General features: G+C 50.2%; 1 protein-coding gene across 1 annotated transcript in view; it reads left to right on the top strand.

Annotated features, from left to right (window-relative positions):
• The first annotated feature begins 19,860 nt into the window (after window positions 1-19,860).
• Window positions 19,861-22,478, top strand: part of Niban2 (niban apoptosis regulator 2) — a 51,527-nt gene continuing 48,909 nt past the window's right edge. The window contains exon 1 of the mRNA XM_075985895.1: window positions 19,861-20,076. Within this exon, the coding sequence (XP_075842010.1) occupies window positions 20,022-20,076 (55 nt within the window). The 5' untranslated portion in view covers window positions 19,861-20,021. The remainder of the gene's footprint in view (window positions 20,077-22,478) is intronic.

Genomic DNA, 22,478 nt, shown 5'->3' on the forward strand with positions numbered 1-22,478 from the left:
CTTTCCGTTTGGAGGCAGGGTCTCTCACTAAACCCGGAGCAGACTGGCTGGCCACCACGCTCCAGGAATTCTGCTGTCTCCGCCTCCCCGGCACTGGGATTACAGCACTGCACCACCAAATGCGACCTTTCGTTCTTTTCCTTCTGAGATCTCGCCATACAGCCCTGGTGGGTCTGGAGCTCCTATGTAGACCAGGCTGGCCTCAAACTCATGAAGATCCATCCCCATCCCACCCCATGCTACCTCTGCCTCCCGCGTGCTGGGATTAAAGGCGTTCAACTCCATTATTCTGAACTCAAAGTGAGTTCAGAACCCTAACTTAGGCCCTCAGACCTACCAGCAAACACCTTACTGACAGCCATCCCCAGAGCCTGCTCCTTTATTCGTCATGTATGTGACAGGTCTTACCATACAGCCTGGGGTAGCAGTGAACTCTGAATCCTCCTGCCTCAGCCTCCTCCTGGAGTGCTGGATGATAGATGTGAGTATATATATATATATATAGTTTTTTAGGTTTTTTTTTTTTTTTGGCTGGTTGGGGGTTGGTTGAGGTTTGTTGTTTTGAGACAGAATATCGCCACGTAGCCCTGGCTGGCCAGAACTCACTTTGTAGAGAATGCTGGCCTTGGCCTTGAGCTGCTTTCTTCCTAAAAAAAAAAAAAAAAAAAAAAAAAAAAAAAAAAAGGAGAGAGACTTTTAAATTTTCTGTGTATGAGGGCTGGTTCAACTCCCAGCACTCACTGCTCTTCCAGAGAAGCCAGGTTCAACTCCCAGCACCCACATGGCAGCTAGCAACACCTGTAACTCCAGGATCTGACGCCCTCACACAGACACATGCGCAGATAAAACACTAGCGCACCTGTAACTCCGGGATCTGACGCCCTCACACAGACACACGCACAGGCAAAACACTAGTGCACATAAAATAAAAATAAATTATTTTTAAATATGTGTGTGAGTGTTTTACTCACATGTATGTCTGTGTGTCGTGTACATCCCAGAAGTGGAGTTATGGACAGTAATGAGCTGCCGTGTAAGGGTTGGGAATCAAATGCAGGTCCTCTGGAAGAACAAGACCCATGCCGGGCAGTGGTGGTGCACGCTTTTAATCCCAGCACTTGGGAAGGAGAGACAGACAGATCTCAGTGAGCTTGAGGCCAGCCTGATTTACAAAGCAGGTTCCAGGACAGCCAGGGCTGTTACACAGAGAAACCCTGTCTCAAAAAAACAACAAAAATTCAAGGACAACTTTGGCTACCTAGTGAGTTCAGGGCTGGCCTGGGTTACACAAATCGTTGTTTGACCATACAAACAAACTAAATAATAGTAAAATAGAAGCAGTTATAACATTAGGGTGACTATAAGACCAAATGTCTATGTGTTAACTCTGGTGTCTGGTCCTTCTAATGGGTGGATAGATACTAAGGGTGACAGAGAAGTCTTAAGAGGAAATCTGATACCCCCCACTAGTGGGGGATGACTAGCCTGTCTCTGGAACCCCATCAGCATTCTCTTTCACAGCTGTGGAAAGAGGAGACCTAGTGGGAAAGCACTGTCCAGACGTAGGCTAACCCCGCCATCTGCCGGTGGCAGGAGGAACAGCAGGAGCCTCAGGGCCTCTCGGACCATTGGGAACTAAGTAAGATCTCAGGTTCACCACTGAGCGGCGCACTTGGGTTACGTTTTTTGCTGTTCCATCCATCAACCCATGCGCTGCAGGCTGGGAATGTCTCAGGTGGTCACATTTTTCCTGGTCCTTCAGTTCCTTCAGGCCTCTGGAGGCCGACTTGACTGTGACAGAAGAGGTGGTGATGAAGTCCCAGGACCCCACCAGGCACCGTTTTCATGCAAACCCTGGAAACAGCTGCTGCACACTGCCATGTCTTCTCTTACCAGAGAAGAGGAACTGTCCTTGGCTTGGGGGCCAATTTCGATTTTCTTCACCATTCTCCAGAAGGAGGCACCATGGCGGGTCCTGTATTTCCCTGCCGTACTTCTTGACGTATTTCGCCATGTCACTGGGACCCAAGAGCAAACCTGTGACATCTTTTTCTGAGTCTGGCTTATTCCAGATAACAGGATGATCTCCAGTCTGTTCTACTTCCTCTCCGGTTCCATTGCGTTGCCTGCAAAGGACAGAATTTTGTTCTTTATGGCTGAAAAAAAGTTCATTGAGGGGCTGGCAAGACGTCTCAGCAGGTGAAGGTGCTGTATTCATTCTTTAGTGGACACTGCGGCTGGTTCCATACCTCGTATTTTGAGTTGTTCTATATAAACATGGACACACAGGTGTCTCTGTAGCACATTGACATAAATTCCTTTAGGTAATAGGGGTTATTACTAATAATTTTAGCTTTTGAATATATTAGCTCACCAGATAGTTTTTCAGGTTCTGGCGCTTGAAGTCAGCACTGACAACTTTAACTCCGTCTCCAGGACCAACTCCAGGACCAGAGAACCGACTTCTGCAAGTCTCCTCTGACATAGGCACTGATGCCGCAACATGTTCGTGGCCGCACAAGTACATACACACAAAATAAGTCAATAAATAAGTAAATACATAGCTTTAAAAAATTATTGCCAGGTGGTGGTGGTGCACACCTTTAATCCCAGCCCTCGGGAGGTAGAGGCAGGCGGATCTCTGTGAGTTCGAGGCCAGCCTGGTCTACAAGAGCTAGTTCCAGGACAGGCTCCAAAGCTACACAGAGAAACACTATCTCAAAAAAAAAGGAAAGAAAGAAAGAAAAAATAAATTTTTATGCATTTATGCATATGGGTGTTTTGTCTAGATGTAAGTCTGGGCATCACTTGCCTGACACCTAGGGAAGCCAGAAAAGGGTATTGGGCCTCCTGGAACTGGAGTTACTGCCCATGTAGGTGATGAGACTTGAACCCAGGACTGAAAGAGCAACCAGGGCTCTTAACCACTCAGCCATCTCTCCAGCTAGCAGTTCCACAATTTTGGCCTAGTATTCATGACCTGGCTTTGTATCTCCAGCACTGCAATATGCGTGTGAAGGTGTATTATGAATACATTTTGCACTAGATAATTATTTGTCTTGATTACTGAGATTTTGCCACACTCCCTCAAATTTTGCACCCTAAATGTTAGGCACCTCTCTTGCTTCCTTTTCCTACAACTTCACTCTGTATCTATCTGTTTATTATTGGGAAAGGGTCCCCTGGAGCCCAGGCTGGCCTCAAACTTGGTATACTGATGGAGGAAGGTCATTGGTTAAGTAATAAAGAAACTGCTTGGCCTCATAGGTTAAAACATAGGTGGGAAAACCCTGTCTCGAAAAACCAAAAAAAAAAAAAAAAAAAAAAAAACCATAGGTGGGAGGAGTAAACAGAACAGAATGCTGGGAGAAAGAAGCTGAGTCAGGGAGTCGCCATGATTCTCCTACCGGACACAGACGCAGGTTAAGATCTTCCCTGGTAAGACACCTTGTGGTGTTACAGGGATATTAGAAATGGGTTAGATCGATATGTAAGAGCTAGCCAATAAGAGGCCAGGCAGTGTTTAAAAGAATACAGTTTCTGTGCAATTATTTTGGGGCATAAGCTAGCCATGTGGGCTGCCGGGTGCCGGGGATGCAGCCTTATTACAACAGTATACTTGAGGATGACTTAAACTCCTGACCCTCTTACCTACACCTGGGATTACCGGCCTGAGCCACATTGCCCGACTCTCCTATGGCTTTATCCTCCTAAGGTCTGGACTCTTCACCTCCTTTCTCATGGACTGTCTGGCCAGCACTGTCACCTCGTCAGAGGGCCTTACCTCTGCCATGCAGCCATCAGCAAAAATCCCTCTCCTTTTCCTTTTTGATCTGGGCCAGGCAGCTTTGCTACCAGATCAGAGAGTCGCTGCCCTTAGGCAGCGCTAAGTAAGAAGACATATGGTGGCATAGTTACAAGGCCTGTTGCTGTCTTTAGCCAGAATCTCAATGTGTATTTCATCCTCCTGCCTCAGCCTCCTTAACGCTGGGTTTACAGGTGTCTAGGCCACCACTGACTGCTGTGGAATTCTGCTGACCCTAGGAAGGGATACATCTGGGATTGTAGGGGCAAAGGACCTGGAAGGCCTCTGCCTCAGTTCCCATCCATGTAAGCTGCTGCGTCCATACCTGAACAAGTCCCAAGTCACTGCTGCTAAAATTCCTGGGGGAGACTTAAACAATGGCTCTCTCCCCTCAAGTTCTCAACGGCAAACCAAGGTGTGAGGCCACCAAAGTTCTCGCTGGCATCAATGATGAGTTTGTCTGACTTACAGAGTGCATTTGAGGGGTCACACCTTCCTGGTCTATGAGGAAGCCTGAAGTTGGACACTGGAGTGGGGAAGAGCACAATTCATACAACAATGGTCTCCTGGGACATTGCTGCAGCCTGGTGCCCAGGTGGCCTCAGACTTCAAGGCCATGCAGGAGGGGAAAGTGAATTATAAATCAAACCCTGGGCACCTGGAATCTGAAAATCTGGACTCATTTATTTATTTATGTTTTTTTAGATTTATTTATTTTCCATGCATATGTGTGTGAGCCAGCTTGGGTTTATGTGTATCCCATGTGTGTGCGGGAACCTGTAGAGGTCAGAAGAGGATTCTGATCCCCTGAACTGAAGTTACAGGTAGTTGTGAGCTGTCCACTGTGGGTGCTAGGTATGAAATACATACAGGTCCTGTGCAAGAACCATGGATAAGCTAAATAGCCGAGCCGTCTCTACAGGCTCCTTTATTTATTTATTTATTTATTTATTTATTTATTTATTAAAATTTTATTTATGGGTCTGGAAATGGAGAGATGGCTCAGAGGTGAAGAGCACTGGCTGCTCTTCCAGAGGTCCTGAGTTCAATTCCCAGCAACCACATAGTGGTGCACAATGATCTATAACAAGATTTGGTGCCCTCTTCTGGCATGTAGACATAAATTCCAGAACACTGTATACATACATACATACATAATACATACATGCATGCATGCATACATACATACACAAATAAATTAATCTCTTTTAAAAATTATTTATTTTATGTAGATGAGTGCTCTATCTGCATGTACACCTGTGTGCCAGAAGAGGGCATCAGATCCCCTTATAGATGATTATGAGTCACTATGTGGTTGCTGGGAATTGAACTCAGGACCTCTGAAAGAGCAGTCAGTGCTCTTAACTGCTGAGCCATCTTTCCAGCCCCTTTATTTATTTTTAATTACATTTTATTCATTTATTTTGCATGTGGTGTGTCTGCCTGTGTGCCTGCGTGTGTGTGCATGTATGTAGCGGTCAGGAGTTGTTTGTCTCCCTCTGTCAAGACTGGGGATCCAGCTCAGGTTGTCAGGCTTGGCAGCAAGCGCCTTTACCTTCGGCTCATGTAGCATGGATTAGAAACAGTTGCTAAATGAATGAGACAAGGCTTGGGTGTAGCTTGGTGCCTCGGCCCTTGCCTGGCATGTGTGAGGCGTGGGTTCGATCCCTAACACCTCAGATATATATATGTGTAGTGACTAGCCAGATGTGGCAGTACATCTGGATCAGGAATTTAAGGTCATCCTTCATCCACCCCAATATAGGGACTTTATGCTAACCTGGAATACACGAGACCTTGAAAACAACAGGTGGTGGTGGGGGACAGAGCCAGCGTGAATTGCACTGCTTGCCCTCAGAGGAGCTAGCATGAACGGCCCACAGTGACGAAGGCTGGCAGGGATATGGAGCAGCTGGAGGGATCATGCAGCGTTCATGTGGGCGGGAGGTAGGACAGGCATTTGGAAAAGAAGTTTGGTGATTTCTAGTAACACAAGTACTTCCTCTACGAGCAAAAATTTCCATCCTTGGCTATTGACGCAAGACAAATGAAAATGTGCTCATCATAAGACTTCTAGACACATAGTCACGAAGTATTCATAGCTCCAAACCTAAATATCCAACAGGAGACTAGATCTAGAGAGACTCTGTGGTGTGTCCACACAGTAGAACGCTAAAGCAATGGGAAGGAGGGGACTGCCAGCAGGCAGCAGCATGCATTTCCCCCAGGAACACTGTTGGGCAAGAGGCCAGCCAGGACAAAACAGCCAGGTGTGGTGGCCCGCGCCCTGAATCCCAGCCTTCAGGAGGCAGAGGCAGAATGGATCTCTGTGAGTTTACGGACAGTCTGGTATACTTAGGGAGTTCCAGGCTAGCTAGGGCTACACAGTGAAACCCTGTCTCCCAAAATATATAATAATAACATTGCCTTATTGTTTAATCCTATTTATATGAACTTCTAGGACAAACGAAATTGTTTTGTTATGATAAGTGTCAAAAGAGTGGTTATCTCAGCTGGGCTGGGATGTCACACGCCTTTAATCCCAACACTTGGGAGACAGAGACAGGCGGATCTCTGTGACTTTGAGGCCAACCTGGTCTACAGAGCGAGTTCCAGGACAGTCAGGACTGTTACACAGAGAAACCATCTCTCTAAAATCCAAAAAAAAAAAAAAAAGAGTAGTTATCTCCAGGCATATAATTCAATTTTAGCACTCTGGAGGCTGAGGCAGGTGGATCTCTGTGAGTTCAAAACCAGTCTGTTCTATACAGCAAGTTCTGAAACAGCCAGAAAGACCCTATTCTTTTTTTTTAATTAAAATATTATTTTATACATATGAGTGTTTTGCTTGTATGTATGTCTATATCATGTGTGTGCCTGGTGCTCATGGAAGCCAGAAGAGAGCATTGGATCACCTCAACTAGAGTTACAGACGGTGATGAGCTGCTATGTGGGTGCTGGGAATTGAACCCAAGTCCTCTGGAAGAGCAGACAGTGCTCTTAACTACTGAGCTCTTTCTCCAGCCCTAAGACCCTATTCTTTTTTTTTAAAAAAAAAAAAAGATTTTATTTATTATGTATACAATACAGTGTTCTGCCTCCATGTATGACTGCATGCCAGAAGAGGGCACCAGATCTCATTGTAGATGGTTGTGAGCCACCATGTGGTTAATGGGAATTGAACTCAGGACCTCTGGAAGAGCAGTCAGCGTCCTTAAACTCTGAGCCATCTCTCCAGCCCCCGAGACCTTATTCTTAAAAAATAAAAAAATTAAGCCGGGCGATGGTGGCGCACGCCTTTAATCCCAGCACTCGGGAGGCAGAGGCAGGTGGATCTCTGTGAGTTCGAGACCAGCCTGGTCTACAGAGCGAGTTCCAGGACAGGCTCCAAAGCTACAGAGAAACCCTGTCTCGAAAAACCAAAAAAATAAAAAAAATAAAAAAAATAAAAAAAAATAAAAAAATTAAAAAAAAAAGATTATCTTTGAAGCAATGTAGCCTGTCAGGAAGAACTTTCTGTTTTCCGAAAGTGTTTTATACAAGCAGAAGAGATGACATGATACATACATGCATGTACACATACAAACAGCTAGCATGTAACCCAGGCTGTCCTGGAACTCACTACACAGCCCAAGCTGGCCTCTGCCTCTCAATGATCCTCCTGCCCCAGCTTCCCAAAATATGTGCCACTACACCCAGCCCAAATCATACTTTTAAGACTCTCTGAGAAGGGCTGGGTGTTGTGGTAGAGTATTTGCCTAGCATGCCCAGCACTGGGGAGGTAGGGACGGGAGAATCATCTTGGTTAACTGCTAAGTTTGAAGTCAGCCTGAGCTACATGAGCCCCTGACTCAAAAACAAACAAACAAAACCAACCTGCTACCTACTGAAAGCCGGGCATGTTTGTAAAAGCAAACTAAAGAAAGAGAAAGGAAACAAACGCATGGAGTGTCTGACCTTGTTTCCCAGATCGCCTCTGGCCTACTGGGAGCAGCCTTAGGGAGGATTTTCACAAATCAGGCCTTCAGTTTAGCTGGTGCACCTGTGGCACAGCTTCTCTCCCTGGTGGCTTGTTTTGCATGCTGCCACCTCCCCCGATTCCATCCTGCCTTCAGATATGCCCTCCCAGTAAGGGACTCCAGTCAGGGCCCTGTCCACCCTCCAGCTGCCAGCATTAGCGTCTGGTAAGGCTGGAGCGCCGTGGTGGAGTGCCTGCCTCATGTGGAGGGGTTCTAGCTGTACCTCCAAATTAGACCCCAGAACCTGCACCCCTGAGCTGTCGTCAGTGGCTGGCCCAGACCCCTATAGGGAGGAGTTCAGATGAATTTCTGGGTCCATTTATACAAACCAAAGTCCAGAATCACCAGTCACCTAAGTATAGCTGATGGTCTCCTAGGTACCAGAGAGGGACGATTTCTAGTTTTTGGGACTCTTTGAAGGTCCAGGGAGACTGTGGCAGGGACCCAGGGGGATTGTGTGAAGGTCAGAGGCGCTGCTTAGCAGGAAGGTAGGCAGCCCTTGGTGTTGTGTCTCGGTGGGAAGGATGCTGGCTGATAAGCTAAAACGCCGAGGTCTGCGTGGCTTCACCACGATGGGCTGGGGAGCAGTCCTTCTGCCTGCATTGTCAAGTCGGTTCTACATCCATTAAACGGATCAAGTTTTGTCCCCCCAGTCAGGGCCTAAGGGTCAGAAAACAGACTACTTCCTGATTCCCCACCCCTGTGATCCATATCCCTGCCCTCAGCATCAGTTTCTTCATCTGCAGAATGGGACGAATGAAAGTAACAACACACCTGAGAGCCCGAGAGATGGCTCAGTGGTTGGGAGCATGGCTGCTCTTGCAGAGGACCTGGGTTTAGTTCCCAGCACCCACGTGGCAGCTCCCAACCATCTGTAACTCCAGTTGCAGGGAATGTGACATGTAGCCTTCTGACCTACGAGCGTATACATGCAGACAGAACACACACAGACATAAAATAAAATAACTCTAGAATAGCCGGGCGATGGTGGAGCATGCCTTTAATCCCAGCACTTGGGAGGCAGAGGCAGGCGGATCTCTGTGAGTTTGAGACCAGCCTGGTCTACAGAGCTAGTTCCAGGACAGGCTCCAAAGCCGCAGAGAAACCCTATCTCAAAAAAAAAATTAATTAAAAAAAAATAACTCTAGAAACTAAAACAAACCAAGAACAAGTCCCAAAGCCCAGCACGCGAGGCTGCTCAGTGTCATCCCCATGTCAGTGTGGCAAGATCACTATGGGGCTGGCCTCTTAGTAAATGCACACACAGCATCCCTTGTTCCAAATCCAGCAGTGCAACCAGCATGCCCTCCAGTGCATGGTCACCTGCAACAGTAACGACCCAAACAGCCCCGAGAAGCCATTTCTAAATGTCTCCCCGAAGGTGTTACCCCAGTCTCCTCACCCAAGGCACCCTGGACGAGTGTGACTGGAGGAGCGGGTGACAGGGGCTGAGTCCCGCCTGCCGCAGTTTTCAAGCCAGCTGGGGCCCTGGGACCAGGCTGGCCCAGATTCTTGGCCCTGCGTTTCCCAGTTCTCACAGAGACATCATGTAGGGGACGGGTGTGGTCCAGCCCTTGCCAGCTTCCTAGTCCCGAATCCCTCCCAGTCATTTACACTGGGGCTAGGGGCTCTCCCTGCCACCCCTCTCCCACTTGCCCGTTGCCTTCTCCTAAAAGACAGTATCCACCCAGTCTCTGTCCCCTTAGGACACTGGGTGCTAGGGAAAAACTTTTTGGAATGAAGATTGTCCTCATTCTGTGAAGAAGGCCAAGGCCCAGAGGACAGAAATCAGCAAGACTAAAGGAATAGAGGAAGGAGGGCCAGGACGGTAGAGGAGCCGCGCCTGCCCCTGGAGCTCAGCCCGGCTTTACCACAAGCTTAGTCACCCGCCCAGAGGGCTGGGCAGGGCTGGCAGCACTGCCATCCTGGAAGGCTCTGAGTCACCGACTGGTGAGGGACAGCTGTGGCCCAGCAGGAAACCAAGGCTACCGTGGAAGAGGTGTGTGGGGTGTGGGTTGATGGGGCCTGATTCTTACCCCTTGCTGGTGGGAAGGAACTGGGAGGGATTGCCCAGTGTTAGTGGGCTTAGCAGCACACAGCTCCCAGGACCCACCAAGACTCAGATCTGCTGCGTTTTTTTAGGGCTCGCCCTCTGGAAAACGTGGTGATCGAGAACCGATCGTGGTGATGAGTGGTAAGATTTGCGCCTAAAGCGCAGCGACCTGACCTACAGAAGGAGTTTTTGAGGAGAGAAGGAAGACAATGCGTGGGAGGTGACTAAGGAACCCTGACTACCACCGGCAACCTCAGTCGTCAAGCCTCAGGAGGAGGTGTAGCCCAGCAATTTCACTTCTAGAACTTCATTCTCAGAAATTGTTATGAAATTGGGCACTCGGCCAAACATCTCCAATCCCAGTATTTGAGAGGTGGAGGCTCAAGGATCAAGAGTTCAAAGTCATATTTGTTCCGTAGTGGATGTGAGGTGATTCTGTGCTACATAGTGAGGCCCTCTTACAAACAAAATATAACAACACAACAACAAAACAAAAAACCTGCCTGGCTTGATGGAGCAGACTTGTGATCCTAGCCACCCTGGAGGTCTGAGAGCTCAAGGCCTGCCCGGGCAGCTTACTGAGACCTTGTCTCAAACTAAAGGGGGGCTGGAGATAGAGTGCACGCCTAGTGTGCTCTGAGGCAGGGGCTCAGCCCCCAGTGCAGCAAAACTAACATCCCTTCCACCTCCAAGTTAGACAAAACCAGGCATGGCGGTGCAAGCCTGTAATCCCAGCATTTGATATTCAGAGGCAGGAGGATCTCTGTGAGTTCCATGGCAGCGTAGTGAGACCCTGTCTCAGAAAGTGAAAGTGGATTAGGCGGCTGGGTGTCTCAGTTGGTGAAAGGCTTTGCCTAACATGCAGGAAGACCTGGGTCTGACCTCCAATACCACACGAGCCTGGGCTTGAGATGTATGCCTATGATCACTTAGGAGTGAAGACAGGAGGACCGGAAGTTCAATGTCATCTTCTTCAACTGTATAGTGAGTATGAGGCCAGTCTGGGTTATGTGCATCTCCCTCCCTCCGAAAAAATTAGTAGATGAATAGCCATCAATATAGAAAGTGTTTGGCTGGGTAGTGGTGGCTCACGCCTTTAATCCCAGCACTTGAGAGGCAGAGACAGGCAGATCTCTGTGAGTTTGAGAACAGAGCAAGTTCCAGGACAGGCTCCAAAGCTACAGAGAGACCCTGTCTTGAAAATGTGTGTGTGTGTGTGTGTGTGTGTGTGTAGAAAGTGTTTCTATGACATGTGAACATGGTATAGTGGGAAGAGAGTCCTATGTTGGTCCTGAGAAATGGATGAAGGAATAGAACTGGCCATAAAGGTAGGAGGTGTGGGGTTGGTTGGAGATGGTCCAGTGTTAAGAACACTTACTGTTCTTCCAGAGGACCTGAGTTCAATTCTCAGCACCCTGTCTGTAACTCCAAGGTCTGCCACCCTCACACAGAATACATGCAGGCAAAACATCATTACAAATGAAAAACAAAAACCAGTAGGATGTGTGAGGTGTGGCACCTTGTAGCTCTGAAGCAACCAGAGCTGTATGAAGTGAGGGTCTCCTCTCCTCCAATGCTGGTCTTTGATTTTTGTTGTTGCTGGGGTTTTTTTTTGTTTGTTTTTGTTTTTTGTTTTTTCGAGACAGGGTTTCTCTGTGGTTTTGGAGCCTGTCCTGGAACTAGCTCTTGTAGACCAGGCTGGTCTCGAACTCACAGAGATCTGCCTGCCTCTGCCTCCCAAGTGCTGGGATTAAAGGCGTGCGCCACCACCGCCCGGCGTTTTTTTTTTGTTGTTGTTTTTGTTTTGTTTTTTTGAGACAAGGTTTCTGTGTAGCCTTGGCTGTCCTGGAACTCAATCTATAGACCAGATTGGCCTTGAACTCACAGAGATCGTCCTGCCTCTGTCTCCCAAATCCTGGGATTAAAGGCATGTGCCACCACCAACCAGATTCCAATTCTAGTCTTAAAGATGGGATCCAGGCTTCATGCCTGCCCAAAATGTGTCTACCTCTGAGCTACATCCCAACCCTTCATCCCTTCTCACTTTGAAACTTTAGACAAGTCACAGCATCCCCAAGCCTGTTTTGTTTTCCAGAAGATGTAGGACTTCAAGTGGTGGTGAAGGTTCAATGAGCCAGAGGATGGGAAAGCCAGTGCCCAGTGTGGCAGGAACTGCCCAGTGTGGGCGTTTAGGTTGGGGTTGTCATTGTCCTCATGCCTTCCTTACTCTCTGAGCACTTGCTGACACTTCAGCAACTCCCTGCCTGGCTTCTGTGTTGTTGGGTCTACCTATGAAACCACGGCCTGGAAAGGCAGTGAGTCCCCATTCCTGGAGCTGTGCGAGCAGGCCCTATTGGCAGAGACTTTCTTTGCTGTCAAGTGAGGTGGACATGACTGCTACAGGCGCTATACTACACAGGTTTCCAGGGTTGCTAGGTTCCAGGGGCAAGCGGGCCTCTCATCACCAATGGTTTGTGCACCACGGGTATGCACTCAATCTTGTTATGATGTCAGGTGAAGACAGTCCTACTCCTCAGAGAGGATGCTCTAGTTACACAGATAACCATGCGCACAATAAAGAACCTTGGAATGTGCTGACTGTCGTGAAGGAAGAGTTTAGAGTGCTGGGGAGAGTAATGACGGTAGGTCTAACCTGGCCCAGGCTCGCCGGGGAGAGCAGAGATGGTGGGTCTAACCTGGCCCAGGCTCGCCGGGGAGAGCAGAGATGGTGGGTCTAACCTGGCCCAGGCTCGCCGGGGAGAGCAGTGACGGTGGGTATAACCTGGTTCAGTCTCTCTGGGGAGAGCAGAGATGGTAGACCTAACCAGGCCCAGGCTCACCTCGGAGAGCAGAGATGGTGGAGACTTGAAAGTTCAGGGTGGCTGGCGATGGAGGAAGGGAAGCAGGAGGGCTGGGGCTGGTGAGGTGACTTAGGGGAAAGGTGGCTGCTGCTCTCTCCAAAGCACACATGGGAAGCAGAGAGAATAAGCCAATAGACAGACTCTTTTTTTTTCTTGGACAGGGTTTCTCACTTTCTAGACCAGGCTGACCTTGAACTCACAGAGATCCACGAGCCTCTGCACATGCCACCACCGTCCTGCGGGAATAGACTCTTGAAAGTCTGAAGCCCACATTATGTGCTGTTTCCCCTGCCAAATAAAACAAAATCACAAACAAATAAATGTAAAAAACTTGTTTTTCTTATAAGAAAAGTTTTTTTTTAAATAAAAAATGTTTTAAGAGAAAAACATTTTTTCTTAAGGAAAGAATTCCTTAAATATCGCATTTAGGAATTTGGCTTCATCTCTAGGACTGGACGTGGAGAACATGACCATGTTTGTGTTCTAGAAGAATTCAGGTGAGTGTCCAGTGAGAACCAAGAGGCGGGCTATTGACAAGCAAGTCACCACGGGCTGGGTTGCTGGGCCCTGCGCGAGGTGTTAGCTGTACCCCTGAAGGAAGAAGAAGGGAGTTCCACAGACACCAGGTGATGGGTGGACCAGGCTGTGAGCTGCAGTTCCTCCCTCTGCCCAAGGAGGAAGTCTGGGCCCAGTGCCAGGGTCCTTCCGTACCACAGGGCATGCCAACCGGGTAAACAGAGGTGGACACATGATATTCCTTAAAAACAAAATCTCGATTCATCCACACACCCTGCAGTTTACTGGAGGTGTTTGTTTTGTTTTTCTCTTCCTCTATTTCAAGTCTGACAGGTTTGTGGGGCAAGCAGAGCTGGGGCTTGGAGCCAGCCTGGGGGGGGGGAGGAACCTGGGGGTCAACTAAGACCCTTCCTTCTTCCTACAGGACAAGGAAGGGCACGCTGGACGAGCCCTCCTGGAGACCCTAGAGAAATGCTTGCCCTGCTCCGGGCTCCAGTCCAGGCTCTGGCTCCAGCCTTCTGACCTCCCTTTCAGAGTAAAGGCTCATTATTCTTCACCTTCGGGTTGCTGTTTCCAAAAGTGCTTTAGGGTGGGGCTGGGCGGGGCAGCCCTGCTGAAAGGCAGGCTGGCATAAGCCACTTCCTGACAGAGGGCTGGTGAGTCAAGGGCTGTAGGTGGCATTCTTTGTTTAGGAGGGGGGGACCCAGTGTGCGGGCCGCAGCGTTCCTTCCCTCCTTGCCCCGATCCTGGATCCTGCATTCCTACCCTTTGTCCACATTCCTGGAGTCACCAAGGAGAGGGCGGGAGTCTGTGGAGGAGAGACAGCCTCTGGGCTGTGACAGAAGAACATCTTTGTACAGTGAGAAAGTCTCACTATGGAAAGAGATCATATGGAAGAATAAGGGGAGATGGCACAGTTGGTAAGCATCTCAGACCCGGTCAAGACCAGATTCCCAGCACCCACCCGAAGACTGCAGGAGCCTGTGCGGGAATAGGACATGTATCTGTAAGGCGGGCCCCAGGGAGGCAGAGAAAGGCAGCTAGCTTTCAAATTCAGTGGGAGACCCTGTCTCAGAAAATAAGGTGAAGAGTGATCGAGGACGACAATGATGTTGACCTCTGACCTCCACGTGCTAAAACTCAGGGGCTGTACATATAACACACACTCACTCAGCATCCCTGAGGAAACAAGCGGAAGATAGGAACAAAAGGTGACTGGACCACGGGTGCAGGTAACAGAGGACTAACTGGTTTCTCATGTGTCATGTCTGAGCCCCAGCGTGACAGGAGAAAACACAAATGACCTCTGTCCTGTGCACATACGACAACACATGGCAGCTGGGTGGTGGTGGCGCACGCCTTTAATCCCAGCACTCGGGAGGCAGAGGCAGGCAGATCTCTGTGAGTTCAAAGCTATCCTGGTCTATGGAGTGAGTTCCAGGACAGTCAGGGAGTGTTACACAGAGAAACCCTGTCTCGAAAAACCAAAAAAAGGGAAGAAAGAAAGGAAGGGAGGAAGAAAGAAAGAAAGACAGAGAGACGTTACTATTGTGGTCTACTCAAGTCTGGAAGGCAAAGTGTTAGGGAAGCTGCTGCACAGTGTAACAGCTCGTGTCTGGCATGCATAAGCCCTAGGTTATCTGCTAGGCACTTAAAAAAAAGAGTCATTTGGGAGAGGCACAAGGAAGGGGGATGGGTGTGAATGTGGGCAAAGGACAATGATATAAAGTATATGAAAATGTCATCACACCCATTATTTCGTACACTTAGTACAAAAGTTAATGAAAAACAAAGAAATAAAAAGGTGAACATGAAAATGACCCAGGCCATTGAGAAATTCTCTGCTGTCAGCTTCCTGGAATCCATATACTGATGACTATATTCACTTTTTTTCTCTCTCTTTTTTTTTTTATAAAAAAACAAACAGGGAAGGGCTAAGGGATAGCTCAGAGGTGGAATGCTTGCTTAGCACAAGCAAGACCTAAAAACAAAAAACAAAAAACAAACAAACAAACAAAAAGCAAGTGTCAAGTCCCTTTATTCCTCTCTGACCCAGAGCCGTAACTGCCCTGGTTGGCTAACACAGAAGATGGCTAAGCGCTTCCAGAGAGCTCTGCAATGTTCTCAGAACAAGCCCCATCCTTCAAGCTCCAGCTGCCTCCTCATCTGGTCCCACCCATCCAAGACAAAGCCCTTTCTCCCTTCCCCCTCCGGCAGGAAGTCTTGACACAACCATGTGACCTCAAGGGCCTAAGTGGACTCTGCCTTTTCCCACTGACACCCTTAATTCCCATATCTTTCTTACATCTCCATGGACCTATCCCTGGAGTTACCCGCAATCCCAGCATCTAGGAGGCTGAAGCAGGAAGATGCTCCAAGTTTGCAGCCTGGCCCAGACTACATAGCGATGTGGGAGTCTGCTGTTTTGTGTTGATTTCATTGGTTAAATAAAGAGACTGTCTTGGCCCTTTAAGAGGACAGAAAATTAGGTAGGCGGAGTAGACTGAACAGAATGCTGGGCGAAAGAAACAGATTCAGGAGTCGCCATGATTCTCCCACTCCAGACAGACGCAGGTTAAGATCTTCCCTGGTAAGCCACCTTGTGGGCTACACAGATTATTAAAAATGGGTTAGATCAATATGTAAGAGCTAGCCAATAAGAGGCTGGAACTAATGGGCCAGGCAGTGTTTAAAAGAATACAGTTTCCGTGTAATTATTTTGGATAAAGCTAGCCCGGTGGCGGAAGTGGCCCACTGCTCCTATTACTACAACATAGTGATTCTAAGCCAGTCTGGATGCTGTGCAACAGCTCCCAATACACCTCTCCCCACACGGTACAAACCAGTGTTTGAGGCAAGCCTGGGCTACACCACCGCAAGTTCAAAGCCAATCTGAGATAAACTTAGAACCTTTGAGGGCTTGTCTCAAAGCGCATAGGACTGGGAATACACCAGAGTGGTGACTGGTGGTGTTTGCTTGCAGGTACCAACTCTCAATTCAGTCCTCAGCGCCACATACATACAAACCCAGTATAGCCGGGTGGTGGCACACACCTTTAATCCCAGCACTTGGGAGGCAGAGGCAAGTGGGTCTCTGAGAGCAAGGCCAGCCTGTCTTGAAACCCCCTCCCCCATGACACATACTAAAACATCCTTCTGGGGAGATGGGGATTTAGCCCAGCGGTAGAGTATGCTTGCCTAACGAGCACAAAGCCCTGGATTTGGTCTTCAATTGTACCCTTCAGTCCCCAGAAGGACAAACCGTTTCCATTCTCTGTGCTCCAGGAGGTTATCCTTTTTCTTTTTGTCAGGGTCTCTATTGTGTGGCCCTGGCCGTCCTGGAACTCGCTTTGTAGACCAGGCTGGCCTCAGACTCCCAGAGATCTGCCTGCCTCTGTCTCCTGAGTTCTGGGATTAAGATGTGTGCTACCATGGCCAGTTTACTGTTTTTTTTTTAATTTTTTATTATTTATTTATTTATTTTACTTCTTTTCTAAAAAAAGATTTATTTATTTATTATGTATAAAGCATGTGTGCCTGCAGGCCAGAAGAGGGCACCAGATCGGTTGTGAGCCACCATGTGGTTGCTGGGAATTAAACTCAGGACCTCTGGAAGAGCAGCCACTGTGCTTTTCACCTCTGCGCCATCTCTCCAGTCTTCCCCCACCCTCTTCTTCTGTAGTCAATGTTTCTGTGTGTATTCAATAAATCTAAAATTCTTAGGGACTGGTCTCATGGTTGGAGGTAATTATTCTCATACATGAACAGCACCCTACAGTTTACAGAACCTTCCTGCGTTTGAGGCCATAGGAGCTCAAGGTAATTCAGTGACAGAGGACGGAGGTCTAAGGAAAGGGTCCTTGTGCCAGAGACCTGGCATGCATTCTGGGAAGTGCGTGTTTTCCAGGCTCTAAGCCTGGGTGTACCACGAAGGGCAGGGACAGGCCACCAGTCAGCCTTCTCCACCTGACCCAGGCCTCCAGCTTGGCTGAGATGACTGGGAACCAGCTAGCTCTAAGTGTCCTTTCCCCGGGCAGAACAGGCCTTTCTAGGCTGTGTAGTTGAGGCTGAGGGAAGAGGATAAAATGACAGCGTCACTTGCTCCGGGCGGTGTGAAGAACGTGACACCCAGTGTCAGGAGTGTTGGCCTTGGCCCTACTGTGAGACTTGGACAGAAGTCGCTTTCCTTCTCTGGGCCTCCTCTGCACAAGGAAACCATAAGTCCCCGCCAGCTTGACTTGGAGCTCTTCCTGATGGCTCTGCCATCTGAATGCATCCTGTTTTTCATAGGTTCGGTCTTTGCTGTGTGGGGCCCCACTCCCTGGATGTCCTTTCGTTAGTGCCTGCTGTCACAATTCTTGTTTTTCAACTTTCAACTCTGGAACTAGTCCTAAAGCACCGTACTTAAAACACTTCGGAAGGGCAGGGACCAGAATGGCATTTCTGTTTATTGAAGAGGCACTGGGCTAGGCACTCGGTCTTTTTTGACCTTCCCCACAAAGCATCATTATTCTTCCTTGACAGGTGAGGAAACCGAGGCTCCATAAGGAATGCCACCTGTCCAGGGTCACAGAGGGCAGGGTAGCCTGGACTTCCTCATCTGTTCACCCTTAATATCTCTGTGTGCATGTGTGTGTGTGCGCGCGTGCATATTTAAGGTCCCACAGGAGTCAGGGCCCTCCTGGTTTATGTTAGACAAGAATTAGATCACTGACTTACTTCAACTTTCATTTGTTTGCTTGCTTTTCCGAGACAGGGTTTCTCTGTGTAGCCCCGAGAACTCGCTCTGTAGACCAGGCTGGCCTCAAACTCAGGGATCCACCTGCCTCTGTGCCCTGAGTGCTGGAATTAAAGGTGTGCGCCACCACTGTGCAATTTTTCTTTTTTAAAACCTTTTTAAAATTTTAATTTATTATTATTATTATTTTGGAGACAGGGTTTTTCTGTGTAGCCCTGGTTGTCCTGGAACTTACTGCGCACATCAGGCTGGCCTTGAAACCAGAGATTCACAGGCCTCTGCCTCCCAAGGGCTGGGATTAAAGGCATGTGTCACCACTGCCTGGTTTAGCCACTGGTATTTTGAAAGAGGATCTTCCTTAGACTGACCTCAAACTTGCTATGCAGCCTACTTAGGCTGACCTCAAACTCTTACAGCTTATTTTGTTGATTTGTGTGTATGTGTGTTTTCCCATATGAGTTTATTTGCCCCATGTGAGTATTGGAGCCTGTGGAAGTCAGAAGGGGGGCATCAGATACCCTGGAACAGTAGTTACAGGCACTTGTGAGCCACCTAATGTGGCTGCCGGGACCTGAACCTGAGTCCTCTGCGAACGGCGGTAGTGCTCTTTAGTCTGAGTCATCTCACCAGCCCGGTAGCCTCAATCTTGACCTTCCTCCCTTCTTCCCCACTGCAGGGTTATCAGACACGCACCGCTACACTCGGCTTCACAGGGTATCTTGCAAAAGGTTTAGCAAATGAATGTTTAGCACAGCAGCTGACTGACTGGTGAGTGACTGGAAGCATGACTGAGGGCCTGCATCACTCCAGTCCTTTCCCAACCTACCTCCTGCGGCGGTGACAGGTGCTTACTTAGAGGGAACTGTTATAATCTTCGTTTGCTGAGGTGTCAGAGTTACAGGGAGAGCAGCTAATAACGGGGTGGAATGCACAGAAGTGTTGAGCTGAGAGATGCAAGCAAGCAGCAACTGGCCAGCCCTGGTCATAGACGCAGGACATATCTGAACCAGAACAGTCCAAGGTACCTAGTCTAGTCTAGTCGGCCTCCTCTACAGCTTGGGAGGTCCAGAAACCGGAACACTTTCTTCTGGTGCTAGTGACCCACCCCATGCCCTGCCCTACAGTCCAAGTACCCAAAGTCCGAGGTCTCCACTTTTTCATTTCAGATACTCTTTTGTAAACTGTAAAGAGCCATTCCTGCTTTGCTCGGTTCGGCAAGCCGCCTTCTGAATGAAATGCCCACAGGCCCCGCCTGAGGAATGACCTCCTGGCTCTGGGGCCCTGATATCTTTGGGCTCAGGCCATATCGCACCCCCCCACCTTCCCTTCCCATGTCCCTCCATCCTCCACTCTATCCTTGTCCATTTCCCCTCCCCACCTGCCCCTATCTGTTGTGCAAGATGGGCTGGCACACCTTCTGGGGCAGGTCCGATCAAGGCCAAGGGACTTCCCTAGTGCGGGCAGCTGCGGACGAGACTGGGGGCAGGGGGCAAGACGAGGAACTGGAGAAATGCTGAATTCCCGCATATCGGTCCAGGCGTCCCCTTGCAGTCCCTACATCCTCCTCGGCATGAGGAAGGAGGGGAGATGCTCTGGCTGCAGTCCCCAGGGCGCCCAGTTTTCTGCGATGCCCCCACCAGCCTTTTCTTCTTTGCTATCTGAATTTGGCGCACACCCGGCGCGTCTGTCCCGGGTCTCCCTTCCGGGGATCTTCTCTTTGTCTAAGTCTCCCCACTGCCTAGAGGTCCCCGCCCTCCCTGGACTGGAGAGGAGGGCGTGGCTCTGTCGGGGGCGTGGTCTGTCCTGGTGGGGCGGGGCGGACAACGGGGCCTGGGCGCCGGCTGGAGAGGCTACGGCGGCGGGCGGGCAGGCGGGACGCGGCTGAGATCCCGGTGGGAGTGGAGCGGAGCCCAGACCGCTGCGGGGCTGCGGGGCTGCGGGGCGGCGGGAGTGGGGCCTGCGGACTCCATGGCGCCAGCGGCGTCCTTCTGAGTAGTAGGGGCGGATCCGGCCGCCGCTTCTCCTCGCCATGGGAGACGTGCTGTCCACACACCTGGATGACGCGCGACGCCAGCACATCGCAGGTGAGGACCGCTCAGCGTCACGCCGGCCTCGGGCTCCGCGGGGCACCCCGGGCCACGCCTCCGCCTTCGCTGGGTCGGGGAGGGGGTCCCGGAGAGTCAAGGCCCGGGGCGGGGCGTAGCCGGTCAGACCCTTGCCCTTTCTCCGCTCTTGTTCTCTCTCAGCTTGGGCGGCCCTTCCAGGCCTTAATATGTGTTCCCTTCCCCCTTTGAGGAGCCTGAGACTCCATTTCTCTGTTGGAACTTGCTCCTCTCGGAGCCCCGTCAGGCCAGAAACCAGCACCTATACCGTAGATCGCGTGACCGCGGGGTCGCATCCTCATCTTCCCAGCAACGTTCCAAGCCTACCCACTCACTACTCCGGACTCTGCCACACTTAGTCAGAGCTTCCTGACTTCCCCGCGCAGCCGACCTGTCCCACCTCTCCCTGGCTTCAGTCCCCGTACACGTGGCTGAAGCTTCCAGGGGGATGGGCCCTTGGAAGGCCTGGGACCTCACGTGGAGAGTGGGGCTAAGGAGAGATGGGGTGCCCTAGAAGGGCCAGGTCCCTGGCCTTTGAGTTGGCTCGTTTCAGCGGAGTGCTGGCTCTACAGCTTAGAGGGGCGGCTGGTCATGGCCAGGGCTGGCTCCTTCAGGGTCAGTGTCCAGCCTCCCAGTGCGGTCCTTCAGCTAGTCTTGTGCTCCGCCTGTCAAGGCATGGTGAACACTTCTCAAGAAGGAGTTGCTTCTCCCAAGTCTGTGGAGGAGGAGTTCAGCATCTTGGGTTGATTGTGGAGAATGGGAAACGGGGTGAGAATCTCAGGCTGTCCCCAAACTCAGTTTGGACTGACGACACGGGCAGGTCAGGCCAAGCAGTCCTGAATGTAATTTCAGCTTTTTGCCTAGGTGTGTGATCTTGAACCGGTCTCTTAATGCCCTAGAGCCTAGGTGTTATCTTTGAAAGGGGTTGGTGTTGCTTAGTACAGGGCATAGAGCAGGCACCGAGACATGGGGTGCCAGCCAGTTGGGGTTCTTGGAGAACATGAAGAAGATAAGATCCCCTGATCTTGTCTCCCTGTACTGTGGCGTCCCCTACATGGTCTTGATGTCCTGCTGAGTGCCTACCCCACATTATCTTGAAAGCAGGGACCCTTTGAGAACAATGACAGGTGCCACCTCCCTCTATCTATCCTAGCAGGGTACAAAGAAGGGGCCAGAGAAGGACGGCCCAGTGACTGGGCCTGAGCTGGTGGCCTGAGCTTCCCTTTGTGCCAGCCCTGAAGTTGGGCACAGACATAGTGACTTAGAACAACAGTTGGGGGTTAAGTCCTGGAAGGCCTCCTTGTAGGACTAGGTCTGGACTCAGGAAGGGCCGGGCGGAGCCTTCCTGTCCCTTCCCTGTTGGTGGCAACCTCCTGGGGTTCTGTAACAGTCCCTCCATTCAGGGCCTCCTCTGAGGGCTCTCAGCAAGCATGGGTGGGGTGTGCCCTACTTCAGTGGGTTTTTTCCTTTCCCCACACCCAGAGCTCCCACCTTCCCAAGTCGTGGGCTGAGAACCCACCTCTACCCTACTGGCCAGTTCCCGGAGTGGATCCTGAGCCAGGGAAGGTAAAGTGGCCTCCTCTGGAGAGGGCTGAGTTTGTTTTGTGGATACAGGCTGAGGAAAAGAGGGTTGTGCCCACTCAGCCTGCTTGCCTCTCCTCCTAACACTTAAGTGCTATTAATAACCCCCTTAGATGCCTTAGATTCCATGGCAAGCTCACCTGGAGGGGGTGGGGGTCCTGAAGTGTCTGGTGGGGGACTGTAAGAAGGCAGCCCAACAGAGAGAAGAACTTCCTTAGAATCTGTTGGAGGGAAATGGGGTCGTGTTTTTGCTATCTCCAGCCACCCGTTCACTCTCCTCACCCCACCCAGCCGGTACTGGAGGACTCCACAGCAGATGATTGACATTCCAGAGCCCTCCCTACCTGCTGAAGTGTCAGCTGTGGGAACACCCCTTCCCACAGGGCCCTCAAGCTCCCAGGCCTGTCAGGGTGCTGCGGCTTGGCTGGCAGCCTTGTCCCCTCCCCTAGCAGGTGAGCAGGTGAATGCCAGCCTGCAAGTCCTGGCAAAGGTCAGGCGTGCTCTTACCCAGGGTGCTGTTTTGCTGCCCCGGCACCTTTTATCCTGCGATTTCAAAGCCTCTGGCAAGCAGAGGCTTGTTCCTGCCCAGCGCTGGCGATGCTGGTAGCAGGGTGGTTTGTGCACTTGGTGTGGAATGGGCCTGAGAGCTAGGGAACCATTGTCACCTAGGGGCTGCTTATTTTCCCTGGATATGAACAGAATGGGGTGTGGCACCTGGTCGCTGAAGTCCCTTCTAGTTATGAGGGACTAAAATTCCCTACAGACCTGACTGGAACAACTTTAAGTCCCAACTCAGACTGCAC

This window comes from Microtus pennsylvanicus, chromosome 9, assembly GCF_037038515.1.
Source record: "Microtus pennsylvanicus isolate mMicPen1 chromosome 9, mMicPen1.hap1, whole genome shotgun sequence".
NCBI lineage: Eukaryota > Metazoa > Chordata > Mammalia > Rodentia > Cricetidae > Microtus > Microtus pennsylvanicus.